This window comes from Aulonocara stuartgranti (assembly GCF_965226115.1).
Source record: "Aulonocara stuartgranti genome assembly, chromosome: 8".
NCBI lineage: Eukaryota > Metazoa > Chordata > Actinopteri > Cichliformes > Cichlidae > Aulonocara > Aulonocara stuartgranti.
Genome location: NC_138959.1, coordinates 4,087,657 through 4,113,638, shown reverse-complemented (window position 1 = coordinate 4,113,638; position 25,982 = coordinate 4,087,657). Strand labels below are relative to the sequence as shown.

The window sequence follows — 25,982 nt, the reverse complement described above, 5'->3', positions numbered from 1 at the left end:
CAGCTGTTGGAGAGGCTTTTTATTTTCTCATGTGTTACAGTAGTGGATCTTTGCATTAAACAAGGTTGTAATAATGATGCAATCCCTGTGAAAGTTCAGGCCTTAGATGGCGCCCAAATCTGGTCAGCTTTGTTTTTTTTGTCCACATGGTTCACAGTGTGGTGGTGCACACTACTAGTGTTTAACAAGCAGGAGATCCAGAGAAGGGATGCAAATCCCTTGGAATTTTTTTCTCCAGGAAGGGTGTTTGGTGGGTTTTTTTGTTTTGTTTTTTAAATGTGGAGCTACTCAGATGACTTGCTCAACATTTTTCTGGTGGTTTTATGGGCACAATTATTCATTTCAAGTCATACTAAGTAAAAACAAAGCTCATTTTTTGAGTTATGCTGATTATTACAGTTAGGAGGATAAACCACACTATGCTCGGTGGCTAACCTTTTCAGTTGTCATAAAGCGAGGAAATATCCATAGAGGCCAAAACCTTTTTGCAAACGAGTTTGTTTTTGCTGTCAAATTAAACGTTTTAATATGGGGTCTATGGAGGTAAGGATGAGTTGCAATGCAGGCAATCTATTCTCCAAAGTTAAATTTCACCTAATTTAAATATTTATGTAAAGTAGGAGTGATTGATATATTTTATCTAAAACATATGACTCTGCAAACTGAAGGTGATGTTATGCTGTCAAAATGTGTTGATGACTGTACAGAGGAGGGTTCCTGTCATTGATGCAAAATAAAGGAAACGCGTCTTAATATTAATTCATTCAGTTCGGCTCTCCTGGCTCTCCATATAGTAAAAACGTCTGTCTGCTGAAGTGGCTGCTGGCTGCAGAAACACTAACCAGGAAAAGAAAGATACTAGGTTGTTTTCTCTTCAGGACAGCGTTTCTGTTCCTGTTGGGTTTACTCAGACGCACTTCTTAAAATTTTCTTTCGCCAGCACAAAGTCTGCGTTTGACTGAACTGTGGGAATTCTTAATCTATCAGGAAATAACAGCAAACCTTTCTAAAAGAAGAGAAAAAGATTTAATAAATGAAGTTGCTGCATTCATGATGTGAAATTACTGTGAAGGCACAGGTTTGCATAATTACCTTGCAGAGGCAGAAGTGTTTCCTTTAAGTTTAAACATGAATTTGTTTATGAAATTTTAACTTTGATTGTTGAATGTCTTCTTTAAACTGTTTCTTGCTCTGACAGCAGTCTGTAAAAATGTAACCAGGACTAAACTGCTGGTTAAACTTTGAACAGAAAACTCCAGCCTCCAGATTTAACCTCTAGGTGGAGACAAACATACACAGTCACGTACATGCAGGCCTACTGCAGACTAGAGTTCCAGTCTGAGTGAGAATGAAACTATAAAATAGAAGCTATTGGTCATAAGTAAGGCAGAAAAAGCATTTTGGTGTCTGGTAAAAACAAACAAGCAAAAAACAAAGTTTTTATTAGTTTATATGAAACACAAAAAAGGCCCAGATTGTTCATTTTTATTCACTATTAAATTTCAGATGTTAAAATATCAAAATAATAAAAACTAAAGTGCCCAAATCTGTTTTTTTTTCTAGCCAGTTATTTTCTTGACTAAATTGTGAGATAATTTATTCATATATATTTTTTTAAAAAGTTCAACTTTGATAAATGAAGCAAAAATACTACTTTAAAATATAAAAGCCTTGTATATGCAGTAAATGAAAATAAATCAATCCTGAAACTGCTGGATGAAGTTGGATGGAACCTTTAAACCAGGGGTCCCCAATCCCAGTCCATGAGGGCCGGTGTCCCTGCAGATTTTAGATGTGTCCTTGAGCCATCACAGCTGATTTAAATTGATAAATTGCCTTCTCAACATGTCTTGAAGTTCTCCAGAGGCCTGGTAATGAACTAATCATGTGATTCAGGTGTGAGATCTAAAACCTGCAGGGACACTGGCCCTCGTGGACTGGGATTGGGGACCCCTGCTTTAAACAGTAAAGGCAGCCAATCAGTGACTTTTAATATTAAACCAGCAAAGATTTCTGGTTCCCGCGTGGACAAAGAAGGCCACGTTTTCTTGCTCTTCTAGTTGGGCCTCTGCTCTAAGAAGATTAAAGAGACTTTTCTGGCATACAATTAATGCAAAAAGATGCAAAATAGCTACAGATAAACAGATGCAATGCAAACACAACGACACTCAAAAGTGACCACAAAATTATCCAAGCTAACTATAGTGCTACAAAGAGCTACTTAGAGACACAAAAAACTGCATAGAGCTATAAACGAGCCAAAAAAGGTGCAGAATAACTAAAATAATGCAAAGCAACAAAACCTGGGTTACACAACTGCATGCAAAATGAGCAGAGAGATGCAAAAAGCAGACACAAAGTAAGGCAGAGCAGACAAAAAGGCCCAAATGATCACAAAGTGACACGAGGATAAAAATATCACAATGAGACAGAAAGAGAGAAAATAATAACAAAACTGATGCAAAGTGATTTAAAACGATATAAAAATACAGAGATGATACAAAACATCTCCATAGAGATGGAAAATTCTCAAAACAGATACAAAATACTTAAAATAAAAAAATGAGACCTCACAACTGGGATGCACAGAGGCACAAATAACCACAAAGTGACAGGGTATGGGAAAGATGCATAAAGGAAGTAAAACTAGACGTGGAAAAACTGCAGAGACACTCCCAAGGGACGTGTGAAATAAGTAAAACTATAGTAAAACAAGAGGCTCTGGATGCAAAATGACCATTTGATCTATGAATCATGGGTAAAACTACCCATCAAAAGAGATTTCTCCTCAAATTCTTTCCTTTTACCTGAGTCCACCCTGCTTTACTGGCTCAGAATATTCTGTGTTCAGGTTTGATTCTGTACTCTCTGCTTTATGTAAGTGTCTTGGTATTTTCCAGGAGAAATAAAAATGGCACAAGAGTACATGAACCCGGAAGGTACAGACATGTTTAAACTGTTTTTTTTTAATCCGTAAACGGCAGCAAGGGCCTCGGCGAGGGAGGGGGAGGGGCCACCGTGCACACCTGACGCACTGGCTCCTCCCCCTCTCACCTCTTTAGCACACATACGCAGTTATCGGCTTTCTGTTTGGCTGCCCTGGGTTAGAAAAACGCGAAGCTCAGCATCAGAGTAGGATATTAACAGTATGGTTGACAGCTGAAACCCGCCAACCTAACAGACGGAGTTTACAGGTAAGTCTTCAAAGATGGTAACTGGTTGTCAGAACAGGTGCAGGCTGGTTTTGTAGCACGTATGAAGCTTTATCTTAAGTCAAGGTGTCAGCCGAACTCGGCCGAATTGGCCGTTGGCTCAATTTAAACTAATTACGTATGTGTTTAATTAGACGGACACTTTGTAAAGACACTTGTACCATTTTTTTTTTTCGTGGTTTCATTAAAGAGTTCTGGCGCCGTGCCTAGAACTCACCTGTGTCGGCTTGAGTTCGGGCCTTATTGGGGCTTCCAGGGTGCACAGCTCGTTATTTATTGTTTGCAGATGCGGTAAGAAGCGCGATGTGTCGAGAGAACTCAAAGATTCCTGAGTCCATGCTTGAAGGCTTTAAGGTGGACTTGAGAAATCAGTTTATTTACCTAACAAACAAATATTTCCCAAATAATGTTAAAATGACTCGTGTAGTCAACCGAACTTGACCGAATTGATCACTGTTTTTGTCTTAATGAAATACAGCTGTGTTCAATTGGACTGATGTTATAGGAAAGCACGTGGGCGATTATCCCACAGTTTGACTATGGAGTTCTGTGACGGCGCTTACGCCTCACCTGTGTTAGCTGTGATTTGGGACTTAATTGCTGCTGTCAGTTTGTACAGCTGGCTCTCTTTTCATTTACAGATGTGATAAGAGGCTGTGAGCTGACCCAAACATTCCCCGGGATAAGCTTTAAGGGTTTGAGTGTGACTTGTGAAATGAATTCCTTCCCTTGAGCGCACTGTGATTTCGCCAATAAAAGATTACATCTAGGGATGGGTTTAGCCGAACGTGGCCGACTTTATCATTGGCCTGGTTTCAACTAAATAACTGAATGAATTGGACAAAATAAACACGTTTAAGACACTTTTCTTAATTTTAGTATTAAGTTCTAGCGCTACATCTGTACCTCACAGGTGTTACGTTTGCTGGCAGTTTCACTGACGCCTACAGATAAATGTGTCACATTTCTTAACATAAGGTCGAAGCTTTAATGGGAAATTATGAAACAGTGTTTCTTAGTTGGCGGATAAACGCCTACACTGCCAATCAGTGATAAGTGTTTTCCCTCCATGTGTCGGCATGTTTCAGGTACTGTATCTACAAGAGGAGCCTTATCATTGGCCTACTGTAAACTGTACTGTTGGATTATAATTCATTCCGACTTTTAGTAGTTGTAAAGGAAGTTGGACTTATTTATCCTAATAAATCAATCAATAAAATGTCATTTTCACAAGTTAAATCATTACAAGTGAGAGATTTCATAGTAGAACGAGTATATTGCAATGTGTGTCAATGATAAATGATCAATCACATCTGAGGTAGACCTAAATGTGGCAAAAAAAAAAAACCCTTAAAAGTCAAGTCTTAAACTGTGAAATGAATAATTTTGCCACTGGTGAAGCATTTATTCGAGGGAAATTTGATTATGGAGAAACAGGGTCACTACTTCGCTAATAAAATGGGATGATTTGCCCCTTATTAATAAGGAATGATACAAAATCAGATATATTAAACTGAGCTTCAGAGGTTTGAGACTTTTATCTGTTAGATATTTTAAAGACCCCAGAAAATTGTTGCCAAATGAATGAATTATGAAAATTAGCCAGATTTAAACTGTTATTTTAGTAGTAATCAGTCTGCAGCTGATAGTTAAACTGCTCTGCTGTATTGTGAGAAGGCCCTTTCTTAACAGTGAAGTCAATCAGACGTGACTCGGTGAGGGTTTGTTTCTTTTGCAGTCTGAAATGAATACTTTGATATTTTAATGTGTAACTCGGGTTTGTGGTACTTTATTTGTAGTGATGGGGATTTTTCGCGTGCACACACGCCATTTCAAGCAGATGAATAGTGTTGGCAGCCCTTGACTTGAAGTTGCAGATTTCATTCAGCTGCTTTGAGGTCCACCGGTGCTTTTCTTCTTTAAACGCGTGTACACCTGTTCACACATGGCTCTTTCAAACTGGGGAGATTTTGCACCACTAACCGCTGCACACTGGGTGTCTGTGTTTGAACAGGGCAGTGTTATTGATCTGCCTGTTTTGAGAATAAAGGCAATGTTCGGATACCCCGGCTCTGATGTAAGGATGGTGTTTTTTAAAAAACCTGCAGACTGGCAGCACAGCTCGTCACCTGCTACGCGATCTGCATGGCAATAACAAGGAGACAATAAACCCAGTCAGTGTGCTCTGGGTTCATTGTGTCTGTACAGCGTAGACATTCAGGGCTTTTCTGAGAGAGGACAATGTCTAATTGTTCGAATATGAATCATAAAAAATGCGTGTCAAAAGTGACGAGTCAAGTTTTCAAATTGGAAACAAACCTTGTTTCGAAGGCCTTTAATTGGCAGCTTGGCATAATTTTAAAATGAGAAATCTGATAAATGACAGGAGCGTGATAAAATTCAGATCAAATCTGAGGTGTAAAACTGACAGCAGCGAGGTGGTGGAGCAGGTTTACTGCCGATGGCACAATTGATGGTGGTTTGCTTGAAATGTCATGAAGCAAAACTCTGAACCACAGTGAACCTCGCAGTGAGAGCAGGGGAGACTTCTAGGCTGCTTCAAACTAGAGACGGTGTGTATGAGAGCTGTGATGGTGGAAGTAATAGTGAAATCTTATTTTGGGATAAAATTGTAAGGTACTGCAATGCTTCCTTTGTTGCGTCCTTTAGCAGAGGATATACTGGATCCTCCTTAATGCAAGGAAAAGAGCTGATGCCATCCAATAGTACATATGTTCGCTTTCTTACAGTGATCAGTGACACAGATCATGCAAATGTTAATTTGCAGTTTTGTTTGGTTTCGCTTCCCTTTCATGCTGTGACCCACTGATATGGTTTCAACCTTAAAAATTAGTATTAGTTTTAACCTGAATTTAAGTGTTGCATGAATTAATTGAACTTCAGGCACAGAAAGCTTAAATGAAGGCAGGAGCTGCTCTCGATCATCATTTCTATTTATTTGAAATTACAGCTCTGGCAGTGAAGTGGTATTTTTCACCAGTGGCTCAGGAAAGCCAGTAAAAACTCAGTGGGTAAAGTATCGAAGATTCACCTCCTGGATTTTAGTTTGACGTCAGCAACATGCAAGCGCAGAAAGATTCTTTTCTTTTTTGTTTTTGTTTCCTCACGTCTTTAGGAGTTATCCTTCTCACCTTTCCTTGATCTCATGACTTTTTTTTTTTTTCATCATGATCAAGGAAAAGTGTTTAGGAGAAGCGTCACAGGTATATTTGTCTGGTTGGTTTGCTGCAGACGGCTTTTTGCACGACACTTTTTGGACCCGTTGGCAAACTGATGCAGAATTATTAAAGTGAGATGTTGCCTGATGTGACTGAATGTGCTCTGGCAGATTATCATTTAAGGAGAAAAGATCGGTTCACTAAAATAAAAATAAACTAGATTAGACGGAGCAACAGAAAGTTGTATCTGATGGTTCAACATAAATCTTGGAAGAAGTATGGAGGAAATGTTTTTAGCGTTTCAGAATAAACAAATGTCTTAGAAGATAGACATGTCTGTGTAAGATGTCTATCACATGGCTAGCGCCTCTCCACCAGCTAAATATGAAACTTAAAAAAAAGAAAGAAACCCTTGTTAGCGGTGAACTCAAAGTAAATACAATGATAGTAAAACTGTATTAACCCTGCTTTTCCAGCTTTTATGAACCTGTAACTCTGTTTTTATATAAGCTTGACTTGTATTTTTTTTCTAGAATTTGCTTATAAATGATTAAAAATGATTTTTAAGAGGTTTGTATTTGATAAAATCCTAAAGTATCCGAGCGGGTACTTCAATTATTAGTGGCAATCAGTACTAGTTTGAGAAGAGATCTTTGAGAGAATGTTAAACTGTTTTTGTTTATGGTTCAGCTCCAGGAAAAAATGCAAATGCCATCAATCCTCTTCTGCTGATCCTTTTCATGGGTGTGGGGGGGCTGGAGCCTGGAGCCTATCCCAGCTGTCTTAGAGCGACAGGCAGGGTACACCCTGGACAGGTCGCCAGTCTGTTGCAGGGCTAACACACGCACACAGACAACCATTCACATCTATGGGCAATTTAGTTACCAATTAACCGATCCCCAGTAACTGCATGTCTCTGGACTGTGTGAGGAAGCCGGAGAGAATTCACGCAGACACGGGGAGAACATGTGAACTCCACACAGACAGACCCCATCCTGAAAATGCAAATGATTTAAAAAACAAACAAAACGACACTAAAACTTCATGCTTTCTTTTATTTGATACAAACCAAATCAGTGCTCTCTGTTGCAGCACGGTGTGGGTGTTTACGGAAATGTTCAGCGACCTATAAGGAAATCTGTTTTCATATTCAGACGGTGCGCCGCAGCAGTAGGTGTTTGTGGAAAATCAGGTTCACATTTATCTCGGGCTGTCTGCCACACAGGTTTATTTTCAGAAAGACAAACATGACTCAACCGAGCTGTTGTTCTAGTAGTATTGTATGCTAATGCGTGTAATTGTTATGTTATGAGAGGTATTTTGTTTATCGCCAATTTGCACAAACATGGTGACAAAAAGAGCTTCCGGAGATCAGCAGCAGATCTGAAAAACAAACCTCTATGTGCAGTAGTTTGTCAACATATGGTTAAAAACTAAACCTCCTTTCTAATATTACTGTCATGAATTAAAGAGAAGAGAGAAGCTTAAGTATTCCCTGAGATTATAAATGATAACGTGTGAGGTTGTGTGGTTTTAAAAAAAAAAAAAAAAAAAAAAAAAAATTTTATTTGGTGATCTCAGTGCAGGCATACACATTTCAGTACTTGTTATTAGGAAGTGAAGCAGTATTATTTTTCTGCACTTATTATCTTCATGTTATATTGAAGATTTTAATTCAAAACAAAGAAATTATATTTAACTGAAGTGTGGAGATAATTTTTGGACCAGCTGCTCGTCTGTGACGTGTTCACTGACATGTGGTGACTCGCGGTGCTCTGAACACTTCGTAGTCCTGTCGCTGTCTAAAGCCCACAGCCTACCTGAGCACTGATCATGTAACCAAGAGAACCGTTGCTTATTGAACATTTTCTCCCTTTCAGATCATAATCTGTAAATTATAAAGGGTATGTGGGGAAAAATCTCAGATCATCTCCGACATTCAAACTCACTTCCCTTAAATTGCGTCTCTCCCTCCTCTCCCCCCATTCCTTCCCCATTCTGATGCTCGGTTTGAACTTCTGCTGTTGTCTGTGTTAGTGAGGCGATGAGCAGGTGTTCCTAATAAAGTAGGTAGTACCTCTGAATGGCAGTGGCATAATATCTGTCTTTTATTTTGAAAAACTTATGAAAGTAGTTTTGGTGAAATGAATGAAAATGAGGCAGATACAAGAGATTGTTACCCTACAGGCTTAAACTTTTAGAAAAGGCCAACATAAGTAACACAGAAAATGGGCTTGAAATTGTATCTAGTCAATATGTTTTGACTAAACCATCAATATAGAACATAATCCTGAAACAATAGCTAATGAAAAATACTGGATATATACAAAATAATGTAAAGTTTGTCCAAAAACATCCATGATGGTTTAATCCTAAACTGGCTGTAGGTGCGAATGCCGTATGACAGCTGGCTCCAGCCCAACCATGACCCTGATTTGGGTAGTCAAAAATAAATGGATGGAAAATCTGGAATCAGCAGGAAGTGTTTACTGTTTCTATTAATATCGCTCCAATAATGCAGCACAAATGTTGTTATGCTTAATCTCACATTTGTGACGTACAGCTGGCTGATTAAGCTTTAAGTATACATTTAGCACTTGGAACACTCCCTCTGTCTGAGTAAAGGTCAGCAGTATTTTGCATGTGGATTTCACCAGCAAGGTCATTGCAACAAGGACGACATCGGCTATAATAATAAACCTGAGCTCTCGAGCAGCCTGTGACTAAGGGCTGACCTTCACCTTTGCCCTCAGGTAACATGATGGAGGTGGCAGGTTCATGGTCAGAAGTGTTTGAGGGCTCAGAGACGAAGGAGGAATCGTCCGAGACGCTGTTGGGCAGCTCTACTCTCACTCTGGCTCCTCTGGTATCAGACTCGCCATCCATCCGCCGCTCCCAACCCATCCTGATTACCTCAAACAGGTACGACCAGCACACACATTAGTCACGGTGACTGCTCAATACACACACCATGGACATGAATCATTAAACTCATGAAGAAGGAGGTGGATGTTGACTCAAGTCAGTGACTCAAGAGTCATCTGATGTTTAAAGAAGTGAGTTTCTGTTCCTCCCAGCAGATGTAATAAATACTGCGAGCTGTCAGTGGGTAGATGTCACACAGGTGCTGTTTGACTTCTTTTCTTTGCTGGGGTTCTTTATCACGGCTTGATGGATGAGCTAAGACAAAGAGAGCGACGTTCTCATGATGCAGAGATGTCATCACCTCGGTGTCAGCGCAGTAAAATGAATAGGTGTTCCACGTTAGGCAAGATCAGGAAGAGGAGACCGGTTCCTCTTTCCAGCAGTGGGAAAAAGAATATAGGCTCTCCCACTGCTGCAGTCCCGTCTCCCCCCCCCCCCCCCCCCCCCCCCACACACACACACACACACACACACACGATTATGAATCATTTAGCTTTATTAGTGTCCATGAGTGGGCTGATATCAGCCCAACAGCTAAAACGGTATTAGATAACAGCATCTGTCTGCCTCTCTTTCACTTTCCCTCCAGCTGTAAATTATCTGACCTGTCTCCTCCCCTCTTCACTCTGCATGAGCAGAAGAGGTAAAGGCATGTTATACAGCTGGAAATCTCACAGCAAATGCAGCACTATGTGAGGAGTGCACTTGGAAAAGTGGCGCATAAATATTTACGTGACTTTAAAACTAAAGGAAAAAATCCAGCTGTGTCAGCTGAGACTTAATAGGGTGACGGGGATGATTCCCATGAAACCTGGGAAGAAATCCAGACTACATTCATGGTTTAATATTCGATTTAATTGATGTGTTGCTTACAAGTTTTAGCTGAGCTGTGACTAGACCTGGCAAGTTTTATAGAAATTCAGGTGCAAGGCTGAGGCGCCCTGTTTTAGGTTTATCATGGTTTTGAACAGTTATCATCTTAGTCTGCACATCTGGGTGAGAGGAATATTCCAGGAACTATGACACCATTTTTTTCCCGATTGATCATGAGATGAGGCTTTTATAGACAACCTGTTCTTTAGCAGGTAGGTCTGCAGTGTAAGTTACCATGGTGATATATGTGGTAATAAGTGAGCACCCATGAAAACCCAGGCTTAAACCTCACTAAGTCTCAAATCCTGCTTGGTATTGCAAACCACCTGTAATCTCAGACTAAAGGGAGACCCAGCTAGGATCTCGAGCTGCTCATCACCAGATACCGATGACTGGCTGCTAATGAATGTTGTCTTGGTACCTTACCTGACCTCTCAATGTCTGATCAACGTGCAATATGAGTGCAGGCCTGCAGGGGCGACCTGTCATGTTGTTGAGTTTATGTGCACGCTGCAGTTAGCTACGTCAACTTCTGTCTCAAACACGTGAGACTTGTTGTTGGGATTCATTTGTCTCAATTCTCAGCACCAATAGATATGAATATAATCTGCTTCATTGTGTCTGCATCATGCTTGTTACAGTAGATTATTTTTTTTATCATCAAGATAAATATAGAACATTACTAGGCTTATCATTTAACTGCACAATGAGCTTATTTGTCAGTTTTTCTGAGTTTGCCTCATTTTGATGTCGTTGTGTTCTTTCTGTCTGAATGTTTCAGGGCGAAAGGCGTGGAGTCGTTCTCTTCCTCTGTCCCGTCCATACCAAACCCGTTCCCTGAGCTTTCCAAATCTCCGGTGCTCATCAGTTCATTTCCACCACAGTCGAGTGACAAACATGTAAGTGTCCTTCCTAATCAGCTAATTCAGAGATCCAAGGTAACCCTTTAAATGTTTCCAGTAGTAAGTATTCTTTTTGTGTTTTAATAGCTCTAAAGTCTCTTTATTTTGACTATTTTGTTAAAGTGACCACTGCATGTTTAATCCTTTCATTCCCCATTTTCAGTTTCCCTGAATTCAAACCTCATTTCAGACTTTCAGTCATGCCTTTTAAAAGAATACGTTTTACAATTCTGCAGGCAAATTATCATTAATCCACCTTTGAAAGCTGTCCCCAGTGGATCCTCCTGGTTGTGTGTGGTTTTTTTTTTTTTTTTTTTTTCTTTTTTTCTACATTAGGTTGTAATTTCAGTTTCACTTGCGGCTAGAGGAGTTAGAAAGTACGACATGGAGAAACACTCTGTTGGTTTAGGTCTTTTATTTTCATGGGATTTATTGTACTTTTAGAAAGTGTTTGTTTGGGCTAATCAGAGCTTCTACTGAGTGAATTCCATCACACCTGCTTGGCTGACAGGTGCTATCAGAACACGGAGCCTTTACCTGTCTGATTGTGACTGACGGCAGAGCTATGTTGCCATGCCTGCATGGACTTATTTTGAATCACAAACACTGCCAGAGTAAGCATGTCTGCAGTTACATCAGCATGTCAGCGTGTTGCGCGAGCCAGCTGTGGACTGGATTTATTACTTCACTTTTTTTCTGAATATTCCACCAGAAAATATCGATGCTCTTACCTTTTGTCACCCTCGATTTGAGTGACGTCTGCGTGAGCTGAAATGCACTCGGCGTGACTTAACTTTTTGTTCCCCTGAGGCAGTCTTCAGGTCTTTCCAGGGTTCAACAAAATCAGTCCCCCAATAGTCAGTAGACTTCCTTCTCTTTAAATGAATCGTTTGAGGTTAGTGAAACTGAGTGTGACTCTGCGTGGGCTTTAAGATGAAGCTGCAGCCTGCCTTCTTTTACACATGGCCAGCAGCACAGAGGCGCCATGACTGGGACGGTGAACCCAGGTGGAGTGAAAAAAGTTTATTTTCAGGTTCGACAGCAGCGCTTCATTAGCGTATCACAATCAAAAACCCAGTGAAAGTCTTTTTGTCACACCACCTGCTCAGCAAGCTTAAAGGGGAAGAAAACAATCTTTTCAGCTGCTCCCATCCATCACCAGCAGCTCCACACACAGCGATAAAATACTGAAACTAAAGCTGATCTTTGCTGCCATCTGTAAAATCACAGAATGGTGAGTTCATCCAGATCAAGAAGCTGAGCGAGAGAGTGTGAGTCCAGCTTTGAGGCCACAATTTGTGCACAGGAGTTTAGTCATGCAGACACAAGGAATGGCCAAAAGCACTTCCATAAATAATAAATCCTTTTTCCACTTTGCTGTGGAAGAACTTGACTGTCCTGCAAAGAAACCTGAACTCTGTTCCTCCAACACACCGTCTCTGAGCCGGGATGTATCCATGTTGGACCTTGGTAAATTTCTGACTCCCTGCAGCTGGTTAAACATCTGGTGCTGGCACAAAAAGCAGAGGATCTTTGCACAAGCTGATTAATTGGGTTTTAATTTAATTTACCATTTTGGTTTCCAAAAATTCTGAAAATGAAATGATCAACTCAAATGCACAGGTAACATTGAGCCATCAAACAATTAATTTAAAAAGTTTTAATTTAGTAATCTTGATTAAAATAATGCATCCTGACCTGTTTTTGATCCCATCAGTAGCAGGAAAAACTAAACCAGCGCAGGATGCAAAGTCGTTAATGGAGCATTAACCTGAAAAGAAACAAACGAGGGATGAGATTGAAATGAATCTGGAAACACAAAAGCTCGTGAACAGAGTCGTGAGTCAGCTGCGTGTGGGCTGCAGAAGATTTTCAGCTTTCCAAATGGGCTGTGGCGATCTGGAGGTTATGAATGACTAGCATAGAGGATAGTCTTCACTCTTTGCTTTCCATTAGCGCACATGTGCATGAGTGTAAAGGTGTTTGTAGTAAACCAGTGAAACCAGTTCCTTTTGGATTAAAAGATAAAATCATGAGCTTTGTGTCTTAAATACGGAAACGTATGTATTTATCTTTTTCAAATGAGCCGAGTGAATAGTCCGTGGACTGACTGGATGCTGACCTGTGGGGATTTCAGCTAAAAGAATTTTCCTCCCCCATAATCCCACTTGGTCAATGGGTACCTATTATTTATTATGTCTGACGCAGTCACTCGCCCAACCAGTCTGGACTTAATTGATTGACAGGCGCAGGTTTCAGGGGTTTCTGGTCGGGCAGGTTCGTTGTCTTTTGCTTGAAAGCGTGCTGCGAGATCCAGACAGTGTCAGACAGCAGCGCTGTCTCATCCTGACCGGTGAATAACCTGCACTCAGTTCACCTCAGCAGCATCGGGAGTGCATGGACACGACTGCTTCATCGGTCTGTTTACTTCAGCGTGTGCAGAAGAAGATGAAGATGGGAGAGGATTGGGTCTGAAGCCTGCGGTGTAGATGCTCAAAGTTAAGATGCAAACAAGATGAAGAATAAAACAAGCCTCGCTCATGTCACACTAAAATTAGGAAGAATTTAAAAGTCCTTCAATTTAAGTGTCAAGGCTTATTAAATACATTGTGGCTGTCTGACGTTGCACAACAGTTGGCAGGATCTTGGCTGCTTGTCTCGAATGCGCTGATGTTGAAACGGTGCCAAAACCAGCTGCAAGACCCGTGTAGCGCACTTGTTTGCGTCTCGGTGCTGTTTTTACCTCGCACTACAGTTGTTCCACAGGTATAGCCAGTGGTGCCAGCAGTGAGCTTGATATCATACTGTGCACGTAGCGTCTAGCACCTCAGTGGTGATACGAGCAGAGCATCTGCAGTCTCTCTCCAGGATCCTAAATGCTGCTTTTAAAAAGCAGTTTTCATTGGCTCATTCCAAATCCAACACTGATCTATTTTCCTCATCTGGTTATTATAGTTTATTTATTGCCTGATGTGGTTGTGATAATTGTCACTAGGTGGTACGGCAAGTGTGTAATTGGAGGTAATATGAACCTCAAAGCTGAGTCTCACACTGAATTCTTAAAACGGAGCGTTCTTCTGCTCCTCCCTTAACTCGGTGACCTATCACTTATCATATGAAGTTAGATTTTGTTTCTAATTTTGTTTTAACAAAGATTAATATTAGCATCAGCTGACTTCATTATGTGTGAAGTATTGGATAAAACATGATGTTTTTGGTAATTTTGTGTGTGTGTGTGTGTGTGTGTGTGTGTGGTTCAGGCGATTAAGGTGTATGGAGAGGACAGCCATAGCAGGTCGGTGTGGGTTTCTCCAGGAGCCACAGCCAGGGAGGCGTGCCACATGTTGGTGCAGACGGCTCACTGCAGCGACCAGGAAAACTGGGCCCTCCTCGAAGTCCATCCCACCCTCGGTCTGGGTAAGACGACGCGGTGAACGAACCTTTTAACTGCGGTATGTCGAAATTTCTCATACCTCATCCTGTCTCCACAGAGAGGTGTCTGGAGGACCACGAGGTTGTGTTGGAGGTTCAGGCGACCTGGTCTCTGAAGGGTGACACGAGGTTTATGTTCTGCAAGAACTACGCCAAGTACGAGTTCTTCAGGAAGCCAATGGTATGCAGCTAGCCGTTTGTTTAAAACCATGTGACAATGCAAATCTAAGGAGAGAACTCTAAGATGAATAACCCTTTTTCCTTCTTGCATAACAGCAGACTCTGAGCAGAGGTATTTTCAGCGTCTTTATTAAACAAGTCGGTGCAGTGGATGTTAATAAGGCCTGACGTCATGGTGGCTTGATTGTCAGGTTGCGTGCTGGTGCAGACACACTGACTTAATTCCTCAGATATTTCATTACATCGACTCTGTGCTGTCACCTGTGCTGTTAAACAGAAACGACACTTGAAACGCACTGAAAACAGTCCCGTCCCACAGCTCTCTAACGTGTGCCCACACTGCCTCCAGAAGGCTCAGCAGTGAATAAGATCATACATTTAGGCCTTAAACTTGCACAGTTGCATAAAGCAACAGAAATTGTGAAGCACAGTTAAAGATGATGTTAGTGAAAGTAAGAAAATACTGCATTCTCTGAAGTGTTGCTAAATTATGTCACATTAGTGGCTAACGCTAGCATCCATGCGCTCAAGCTGAATGTGGTTAAATATGAATGCCAGTTTCCTCTGATTAACTTGCAGCTGCACATTTCTTAAAGCCAAAGCACTGCTGGACCACACTGTCCTCACAGAGAGGGGGGAGCTGTCAGGGATGCAGACTGGGGAAACTGTCCTCTCCTCTTCAGTACATGTCAAATAATTGGTGTAACTGCTCCTATTATACATATACAGGGCTTGAAATTCATATTTCATAGTACAGTTGGCTGGAGTTCCTCCTTAAATGCGTAGCATGTAGTTGTGAGTGTAATTGCAGGTTATGCATTTTCCTCTTCTTGCCATAGATTTTAATATCTGCAATCTCTGCTTTTGTCTTTGTTTTGGTAGTTTTCTTTTTGCTGTCCTGTCACATCTGCATCTCATCATGGTAGATTTTACAGATCCAGAAGTGCATTTTAAGTTCAAACCCTGGATATACTCGGGGATATTTTAAGATCAGATTTTAAAATAATTTATGTAAACTTTATTAGCTTTTCTCTTTGTCCTCTTAGCCTCGTGTTATTTTCCATCAGTTGACGTAGGTTGGCGTTTTGCTCCTGCAGCTCTCTGTTGGTGTCTTGAGTCTGATCGCAAGAGCTTTTGAGCAGAGGGTGCACACCGGGTGTTGACCAAGTCAGATGTTGGTCCACCTCTGCAGCACATCTGGCCCATCTTTCTGGATCTGTGAAGTGTTGAGCTGAACACTGTTTGTGGGGATTTTCCCACGTTGTAAATGCTGCATTTGCTCAATGCTGCACTGAAATCAGTCGGTAACACAGTCCAGTGACTCCAGCAGACACTTTGCCTTTCTGGGATTGTGTAAAACGTTTCTGCACGTTAGCACCTGTCAGACAATGGGTGTTATTTTCTTTCCTCTGGTGCTGGAATTACCCATCCAGCCACATTTGTGGCTACAGCACTGAAAACAAAAGCTGCAGAGTAAATGTTCTTTATTTAATCTTTGCTCGGTCACATTACAACATAAATGCTTCACTTTGCAGACTGTTGGATGGTTTCAACAGTTTTTTTTTAAAATCTGATGATGAAATTTCTTTTGTGGGTTTTAATTTTGTTTATGCATAATTATCTTTTATAGCAGTTATGCAAGTCCTGCGAGTGCAGTTATTCCTTTATATGAACGAGATTTTAATGCCAATAATAAGAGTTTAATGTTTCCTCGTTGGTTTTCCATCAAATCTTCACGCTCCGGGCACACTGGGTATTAACCGTCTGCGTTAGTGTTAAATTTAAGTTGATGAACGTGCAGAAACCTGCATGTTTTAAGCTAACAAAACCACAGCAGCCGTCTCCCTCTGGGCACTTTGAAAGTGCCAGTTTGGCACCAGTTTGATTTCTTTGTGCACACGACTGGAAATTTACCTCGGGCTTTTTCTGATCACCTCATTTTATTAAATTTTTTTTTCTCTCCACGTCTTGAACAAAGGATCATGATTGGTGGAAGGTGTGGTGTATATTTATCTTTGTGTAGTTTGTCGTGTTCCCCGCTCACTGATTGGTTGGATGATGAAGTCACAGGAGGAGAAGAAGCTTCTTTGTCATGTAAATGAGTGTCTGATCGTTTCAGGGGTATAATGACAGTCCTCTGCTTCTTCTCACAGCTCTTCTTCCCAGAGTCCATGATCTCCGACAGCGCTGATGTCAACAAGGGTATGACGTCATCAGAGCTCATTAAGGTAAACCGTCCTGAAATCAGAAGCTCAATCACAACGGCTCGCTGAAAGCACTGCTAGATCTGTCAGCTCAGAGCTTAATGATGTTTAATGTTGCTGCTCAGTGGTTTACACTGCGAAACCAAAACGTCTTAAGATTATAATTGACAATGTAAAATGAAACGTGTATTTACAAAGGTTCAATCAGAATGATAGGGTACAGCAAAAAAAAGAAATGGGTCCAGCATGAATATTACTAAAAAGTAAAAAGCCAGTATTTGTTTTTAATTAAGTTTTAATAAAAAAAAAAAACTCTTACTGATGCATGGAAAAACCAAACGACTGGTTAAATTGTTTTAATCACATTGAAATTCACATTTCAAGACTTTTTTTTTCTTTTATCATTAACTCAAAAGAACCAACAAATCAGACTCTCTGGGTTTCTAAGAGATTTAACTCACAGAAAATCTGTATAAAGTTTAAAGATTTGGGGCTCTGCGTTTGAACTTTAGAAAAAATTGCAATGTGTCGTCTGACCTGCAACGCTTTGAAAATTCTGCCAGTCTTGGCTGGCTGTGCTCTACACTCGGCACTGATCTGGCTTTCTCCAGTTATGATGAAGTATCAGTACCGTAGTGCTGGCGGAGAGTCAAAGCCAAGTTCTGATTTGATACCTGTGCTGGATTAAAAAGCTGTAATCCTCACTGTGAGGAAAACACTAGAATTTTATAGATATAGAGATATAGATATCTAGATATAGAGATATAGATATCTAGATATAGATATCTAGATATAGAGATATAGATATCTAGATATAGAGATATAGATATCTAGATATAGAGATATAGATATCTAGATATCTCTCTCTCTCTCTATAGATATCTCTCTCTCTCTCTATAGATATCTCTCTCTCTCTCTATAGATATCTCTCTCTCTCTCTATAGATATCTCTCTCTCTCTCTATAGATATCTCTCTCTCTCTCTCTATAGATATCTCTCTCTCTCTCTCTATAGATATCTCTCTCTCTCTCTATAGAGATCTCTCTCTCTCTCTATAGAGATCTCTCTCTCTCTCTATAGAGATCTCTCTCTCTCTCTATAGAGATCTCTCTCTCTCTCTATAGAGATCTCTCTCTCTCTCTATAGAGATCTCTCTCTCTCTCTATAGAGATCTCTCTCTCTCTCTATAGAGATCTCTCTCTCTCTCTCTATATCTCTCTCTCTCTCTCTCTATATCTCTCTCTCTATATCTCTATATCTCTCTCTCTATATCTCTATATCTCTCTCTCTATATCTCTATATCTCTCTCTCTATATCTCTCTCTCTCTCTCTCTATATCTCTCTCTCTCTCTCTCTATATCTCTCTCTCTCTCTCTCTATATATCTCTCTCTCTCTCTCTATATCTCTCTCTCTCTCTCTCTATATCTCTCTCTCTCTCTCTCTATATCTCTATATCTCTCTCTCTCTCTATATCTCTCTCTCTATATCTCTCTCTCTCTATATCTCTCTCTCTATATCTCTCTCTCTCTCTATAGATCTCTCTAGATCTCTCTCTCTCTATATCTATATATATCTATATATATCTATATATCATATTCATAGCCTTTCCTTTTTTGTTTTCTTTAGGTCACGAGCAGTTGTCCAAGCATTTCACTACATATCGTACTGTGTATGACTGTGTACGTGACAAATAAAATTTGAATTTGAATATTTTTTAATCTGAAAAGCATTGTCCTTGACTCTGCTCTTAAAACTATTTAAAACAAAATATGAGAGATGCTTTCAAAATGCACATTTACTCGTGCCTAAATCATCTGAGTACTTGGAGTCTCTGAGTGCTGAAGTGCTTTCAAAGTATGGAAGTATGTGATTTGAGGTTCCTGCAGTAATGCTGTAGTAATGAGTCGTGTTTACTCATCAGAACCTGCTCAAGTCTGGGACCTGTCCGGAGATCCAGGGTTTCCTGCATGTTAAAGAACCAAGTCGAAAGGCCTGGAAGAAGGTCTATTTCTTCCTTCGCCGCTCGGGACTCTACAGCTCCAGCAAGGGCTCGTCCAAGGTCAGCAGGTCCAGCACAGTCACAGACTTTAGTCACAGTAACTACATGACCTCTAGTTTGAGTAAATCGAGGTTCTGTGTGTGTCTTCGTGCAGGAGCCTCGTCACCTGCAGTATGTGGCTGATCTGGGCGATCTGAACGTCTACACTGTGGTGAACAGCCGTAAACTATACGGAGCGCCGACAGACTTCACCTTCTGCATTAAGGTGAGCTTTTTTTTTCTTTTCTTTTCATGTTTGTTCAGTCACCTCTTCAATTTAGCATTCCTCTTGCCTGTGTAGTCTTTGTGGCTCATTGAGTCAATAAAGATCACTTTCACTTGTCACACGAAGAAGGAAACGGGTGGATTAATGATGGCTCTGAAGCCATGACGGTGAACCTGCACGCACAAAATCAGAACTCCTTTGCTGAGATGTGGCATCATTCCTGTTTTCTTTACTGCAGATTAGCCGCTGAATTGAAAACACACATGGGGAAAATTTGGCCTGGAGGCTGGATTGAGATGGTCAGGAGTCCAGTTCCTGATATCCTGAAAGGAAAATTAAATGACACCCAAAAATCGCTACAAGCTGCAGCATGGTGTGCATGTGGAGCAGCTACATTGTCTAAATTTATTAATGATACTAAATATAGTTTGACACGGAGTTGTGGTGCAAATATTGGCTTTCTTGTCATTGAGCTGGATGTACGCGGGCGCCACCATCTTGGACTAGGGTTTGCGAAAATGGAGCACTGGCTCTCCTCCTGCTGCAGGTTCTGGTTGGAGGAGTCCTCCATCTCACAGTGGACGACCATGCAATGAGTCTCACAGCAGCTCAACTCATCAGTCAGCCAATAGCAGCTTCTTATGGCTGCTGGTAGCACTGCATGTTTTGATTTGTTAGATTTACACTGAATCGAATGGCGATCTTTTTGTTTGCCATGGAAAATAAAAGATTGGGGAGCTGTGTGTGTGTGTGGCCCAGTCTCTCATATTGAGACATTTATTTCTGTTTTATTCTAAGTTTTGGCAGTTTCTTTCATGTTTCTGTGCACCTCCATTAAATATACCTTTTCACTTGTGTTTGCACAGCCTTCCAAAAATCCCATCCGTGTTCAGGACCTGAAGATCCTGTGTGCTGAGAACGAGCAGACACGAACTTGTTGGACGTCCGCCTTCAGATTGTTCAAGGTATTGTCCATATTTATGCAAGAAACGCCTTGTTTATCATTTTATTTTCCATGTGTACTTACAACCATCTTGTGTGCTGTCAGTACGGGAAGCAGCTTCAGCGTAACTATGAGATGTCCAAAGCAGCTCCACAAAAAGTGGAAGGATCCAAATTAGCAGATGGCAAAGTGAGCTCCTCACACACGATGCACAGAGTTTGAGCCTCTTTGGATCGTCCTCTCATGTTCATGCTCTTCTTTTATCTGTGTGGGCAGTCAAAGTCGGAGGCTAGCCTGGTGGCCATGGACTTCTCTGGGAAGGCTGGCGGGAGGGTCATCCAGAACCCGATGGAAGCCCAGAGTGCAGAGCGGGAGGAGGGGCTTGCATGGAGGGTAAGGATGGAGGGAGGTGCTGATGCAGGACCAGACCCCCATTTTTAATTTAAAGAAACTATTAATGGAGCACCTTTCCAGCACGTTAGTACAGTTTGGTCCTGGTTGGATAGTGTCCAGTGATTGTACTCACGGGTTTGCAGCTGACGTGTGCTACCTGAGAGCAGTGAGGCTGATCCAGAACAGCTCCGGCCTGTGACACTGACGGAGAGTTGGCCGAGACTCCAGAGCTGATTGGAAGAGTCATAAAATCCCTGTTAGCTTTATATGCAACGTTATGACCCCGTGTAAAGCACAGCTTTTAATAACATCACTGAAGCAGAAACTTTAAAAGGACACTTGTACGGTTTTATATATAGAAACAAAATTATTTTAGCGCTCTCAGATGAAAGTAACCCCCCCACCTCCCCCTCTGAGGCTTCAGAGCTTGCTTTAAAATATTCCAGTGATGGTTGTCAGCATTTCCACTGCTGCACAGCAAACTGTGACTGCTGATTAACTTGGCATACTTTATTTTTCTTAATTGTAAACTTCCCCTTTACAAACACAAGGTTTGAGCAGCAGCCGGGAGGAATGAACATATTTGGAATATCTACTCTCTGACATCCTACAGAGATGTGCTTCGAGCGGCCTCTGAATCACAGCTCGGGTTTCACTCAGTATGTCCAGATAATCCCTGTGTGAAACTTGTGAAACGTCTTTAATCTGAGCATCCATCAAACTTGCTGTAAAGGCTTTAAAAGGAAACCTGGTGAGGATGCTTATGTAATGTGGTTTCAGCTCGACCTCATGGCGAACAGTGAATGGTCACAAAATAACATCAATAATTGTCTTGTTGTTTTGTTTACATTCAGCCCAGAATGCTTGAAATGTCTGCAGCACAAACTACATGTTGTGGACACTCTTAACCGTTCACCCGTCGCTGTGGCAACCAAGGGAAAAAATGTCAGACCATTATATTCAAACTAGAATCATAAAAAGTTTTTATTGCCTTGCTGAGAAGTTTTACTATTTAAACCTAACAGTAGATTTTATTGTCTAATCCTAACAGATGACAACACCATTAAAATAACTAATGGGCTAATAAATAAACATGAGTGGTGAAATGATCCATGGCAGCGTCAAACCTCCGGCATCCAAATGTGGACTTTTTCACGATATTTATTTTTTTTAAAAGTGAAAAATATTCACTTTGTGTACATCGATGCAAATTGGTACATGTGAGATGGGACCAATGGGAAAATTAATGGAAAAATCTAAATTGGTTGCTGACGGAGGAATTTAGACACCACAAGATGTCTTATTTTTTTTTATTTTTTTATTTTTTCCCCGTTCCACAGTGAGTGGGTGCTGCTCGCCGTAAACAGCAGTCAGAGTGAGGTGTGCCTGCGGCAGGAGAGCAAATCCTTCTCTGCACCGTCCATAGATTTTTCACTAGGCGCTCTTTGGAGGGGGAAAGTCACTAAATCAGCAACTGAAGCCTGACAGCCACTGCTGTCGGAGAGAGAGAGATGTCAGGCATCCAAGCAGAGATGGTGCAGGCTTTATTTCCACATTTAATAAAAACATGCATATTTATACAGATCTCTAAAAGGGAATAAATTCTTTTCACAACAAATATCTGGTACAGATGTAGACCTTCAATTCTTCATGATTTTCTCTTCCACAGAAATTTAGATTCCCTGTGTTTGATCGGCGTTTGCTCTTAGCTTGATGTGATAAACCTAGACTACAGCTAACTCACCACCCAGCCTGAGATTAGTGTTTTGTTTTGGGAGGCGAGGTGACTGATGTTTCAACTGGTTTCTCTTGCTTGTTTTTCCTTCTCTGCCACAGAGGCGAGAGGCCCTGAGGTGCAGTCTGCCTAACCTGAACTCTGCTGTGAGCCCTTCCTGTAAGTTCACATGAGTGGAGATGTGGGTCGTTGTCCGGGGGTGGTTGTGTTTTTTTTTTTTTGGTTTTTTTTTAAATTTTATTTATTTTTATTTTCTTATTAGCCATCCACAAGACCCAGCTGTGGTTTCATGGTGGTGTTTCCAGAAAAGAAGCACAGAGACTGATAGAGAAGCAGGGGCTGGTGGACGGGTGAGTGATAAAGGCATCACATCTGTAAGAGTGTCTTGTGGACTGATCGTTTGTATTCAAGTAATTGTGTATGGAGAGTATTTAGCATGCGAATGTAAAACTGAGGTTGTGCTACTGCTATTAATGTTAGCCAAACACACAGATGGGGACAGATTATCTGTCTCATCCGGACTGGGTTAGGTCACCTAGAAGGAACTGGAAAGGCCCACTGCTCTACTTAGCCTGCTGCCACCACAACCCAACCTCAGAGGGAACATGGTGATGCCCTTATTTCTCCCTTTTGTTATTCTCAGAGGGAACCACTGACACTTTCTGCTCATCACTGAGCTGAAAGGGTTCCTGTGCGAAGCGTTACCATCTTTACTTACAATTCCTAAGTAGTCCACAAAGCCTCATTGGTGCTCGATGGCTCACTGGAAGGCTTGCATGCTGCTACCATGTTTTGTTACAGCTCAGCTCCCATGAATGTTTCACCATATTTGCTGGGCGACCTGATTTACTTGCTCAATACAGCTTTGTGGGTTGTTTTTTTTTTTTTTTTTTTTTTTTTTTAAACATGAACAAAGTTTACTTCTTGCAGTTGCAATCTTTAACCTGTAGAGGTCGCCTCTCATGGTGCTTTTGTGCAGTGTACTAAAATACTCCATACAGCATCCACCCTGTCAGATTTAATAGAGGAAGGTTTCAGTGATGTACTGAAGATCATATATTTGGGTTTACTGGCCAAGTTGACATAAAGCATGTCCTCTGTGTAGCTCTACCAGTGATCCCACAGGCTGAAGGATTGTCTGTCGTGCATTTCTCTCGCAGTTTTAACTCGAGCTGCTTTTTGCAGGATGTTCCTGATTCGTGACAGCCAACAGCACACTCAGTGCTTCGTCCTGTCGCTGTGCTATCAGCTGAAGACCAAACACTACCTGGTGATCCCAGTGAGTTCCCTTCATTCAGTCTCTGCTTAAAAGGAGAAGCCTTCTGTGCGTATGACGCGCCCTAATTTTGATCATCTTCGTGTTTGCAGTTTGAGAACGGCGGCAGGAAGTACTACACCATGGACGACGGCGACACGCTCTTTATTGACCTCCTGCAGTTGGTCGAGTTTCATCAAATCAACAAGGGCATCCTGCCAGTGTGCCTCAAACACCCCTGCGTCTGCGTAGCACTATAAACCCACAGCTCCTTCACCTCACCTCTGCCCAGCTGCATCACCACCACCCAAACTCCCCACTCAGGTTGTCAAAGAAAATCTCTCACTGCAGTGTGATGAATTTATCAGGCTGTGGGACGAGGACTCGAGGGAAGACGGGCGAAAAGCATACTCTCTGCTCCTCCTCCCTTTGGTTTTAAACACATTCTCCACATCGTGCGGCTCCAGACTGTAGCGTTTTGTTTTTTTTAAATTTTAATTAACGAGCAGCGGCCCCACCGGAGACGGTTTAATTAGCCGCGTTAGACAGACTTTTTAGCGCTTTGGGGACCATGTTGATGACGTGCACTTTGATTCGGATCCATGCTGCGGCTGCCATGAGCAGTCAGACTTTCACTGTGTCGAGCAGCACCAGCGAGAGGAGGTGGTGTGTGTGTGTGATTCTCACCTGCACAGTAGAAGTGTGGCCAGCAGAGGGCGCTCTGACTCAAAGCTCAGAGGAGGAATTCATGGATTTCTCAGCTCAGCGTAGGAAGAGAGCATGTGTGGATTACTGAGAACATTTAACCATACAATGCACCTGGTTGCAATCATGTAGCATGTAAATTCTCACTCTCCTGACTGCAGTTTTTTTTTGTACTTGTATTTGTGCCTTAAACAGAACCAGCTTTAATTCGTGTAACAGTAAAAGCTATTTCACTGCTGTATTTGCACAATGATGGTGAAGGGGAATCTGTCTTGTTTTGGTTTTACGAGAGTAAAAAGCTAACTGCAGAGGAGATGCGTCAAAGCTATACATCAACTCTGTCGTAACCCTTTATTTTATAGGTCGATGATTTCTGACAGTTTTCTGTGTAATTGGGGAAAGTGTAGTTTACACCAAAAAGCAGAGCTGGTGTTGAGGTGGAGAGAAAATGCAATAATTACAAAATGTTTTTCTGCTTAGAATTTATTTGGAAAATATGCACCAGCTTTTTTTTTTTTTTTTTCTTTTTTTAAATTAAAAATCCAGCAGGGGGGAGGGGGGCGATTGACTACACTTCATTTTTGGATTTTATCATGAAGATTTGTTGCTGAAATGTTTGCATGTATACCCACATGGGCATTATTCATTCAAAGACAAATTTAGTTTCCACTCATTTTATTATATTGAACAGCATTTGTGACTTTTATTGACATGAAATGTTTTCAGATGTTTTATATGTTGAATAAACTTTCATATTAAAGATTCTGAATTTAAAATGATTATTTTTACTACTCAAACTTTGATCAGATTAAGTAAAGTCTGTTAAAGCATAACACAAAGGGATGCCAGCCTGTCCAGTTTGGAGCAGAAACCACTGCGAGCCTGTTTCAGCTCCTTTAGTGCAAATGGACGTGACTACAGGTGCGCTGGAGAGGAAATGAGACTACCTCCATGGAGGTCATGGTTTAACAGGTGACCACAGCTTGATGATCGCTCCTCCTGACTCTAGCTCTTTTGTTTTTGTTTTTTTTTGTTTTTTTTTGTCCTTGTGGCTGGTGGGTTTGCATCATGCCTACAGTCCATTTAGGTTGCACAGAGTCCAGCTCCTCCAGGGTGGCACATTTATGGGCTGTTACACGAGAAAAGAGCTGATGAAGGACCTTAACCCAGCAGCATGACTGGTACCTGACCTCCAGTGGGCTCCTTCAGCATGTTTTGGCCAAACTGTTAGACACCATGAGGTGACACGCAGACCTGATGTCCTTCAGTCAGACCTGTGCTAGCACACCGCTGTTCAGTTGGTGTCAGCCTGAGAACACACAGAACTGGCAGCTCTGTTATTGGCACCCTGATCTCATCGCAGACAGCAAATTCACACTGAGCATGTGTGACAGATGTGAAAGAGTCTGCAGAGACCGTAGATGAGACCATCATCCAGCATGACCCGTTTGGCAGTGGGTAAGTGACGGTCCGGGGAGGTGTATCCTTGTTTTTTTTTTTTTTTTGTTTTTTTTTTTTTTTTTTTTTTAGGCTCCATTTGTTTCTTGTTCTGTTTCCCATATTTATGACACATTGAAAAACATCAACTATAGTTTTTAATCAATTTCATGCAAAAAGGGGTTAACCTGAATCATCTCGTGCGTTCATGCTAGGTATTAAGTGTCTGCCTTGAGGCTTCTGCAGCAGTAAATCCTATTAATCTGGGTCTGTTATCCACGATTCAGTGCAAACATCACAATGTAGTCATTCGAAGTGGAAAATTACAATAAAATCAAAGCT

The 25,982-nt window shown here is 41.3% G+C and overlaps 1 protein-coding gene across 1 annotated transcript; it reads left to right on the top strand.

Annotated features, from left to right (window-relative positions):
• The first annotated feature begins 3,034 nt into the window (after positions 1–3,034).
• Positions 3,035–24,966, top strand: grb7 (growth factor receptor bound protein 7). The gene is made up of 15 exons (XM_082543507.1): positions 3,035–3,194; positions 9,145–9,313; positions 10,971–11,088; positions 14,352–14,508; positions 14,583–14,704; positions 16,857–16,931; positions 18,830–18,967; positions 19,062–19,172; positions 20,039–20,137; positions 20,221–20,304; positions 20,392–20,508; positions 22,345–22,402; positions 22,506–22,593; positions 23,429–23,522; positions 23,612–24,966. The coding sequence occupies exons 2-15, from the start codon at positions 9,150–9,152 to the stop codon at positions 23,756–23,758; spliced, it is 1,572 nt and encodes a 523-aa protein (XP_082399633.1). The 5' UTR covers positions 3,035–3,194; positions 9,145–9,149; the 3' UTR covers positions 23,759–24,966.
• Positions 24,967–25,982: the final 1,016 nt, after the last annotated feature.

Bases quoted from the DNA above. Each gene is read 5' to 3' on its own strand.
- grb7 (XM_082543507.1), top strand. From the start codon at position 9,150: ATGATGGAGGTGGCAGGTTCATGGTCAGAAGTGTTTGAGGGCTCAGAG. The intron at 20,138-20,220 runs GTATTGTCCATA...GTGTGCTGTCAG, and splicing joins CCGCCTTCAGATTGTTCAAG to TACGGGAAGCAGCTTCAGCG. The intron at 22,403-22,505 runs GTAAGTTCACAT...TTTTCTTATTAG, and splicing joins CTCTGCTGTGAGCCCTTCCT to CCATCCACAAGACCCAGCTG.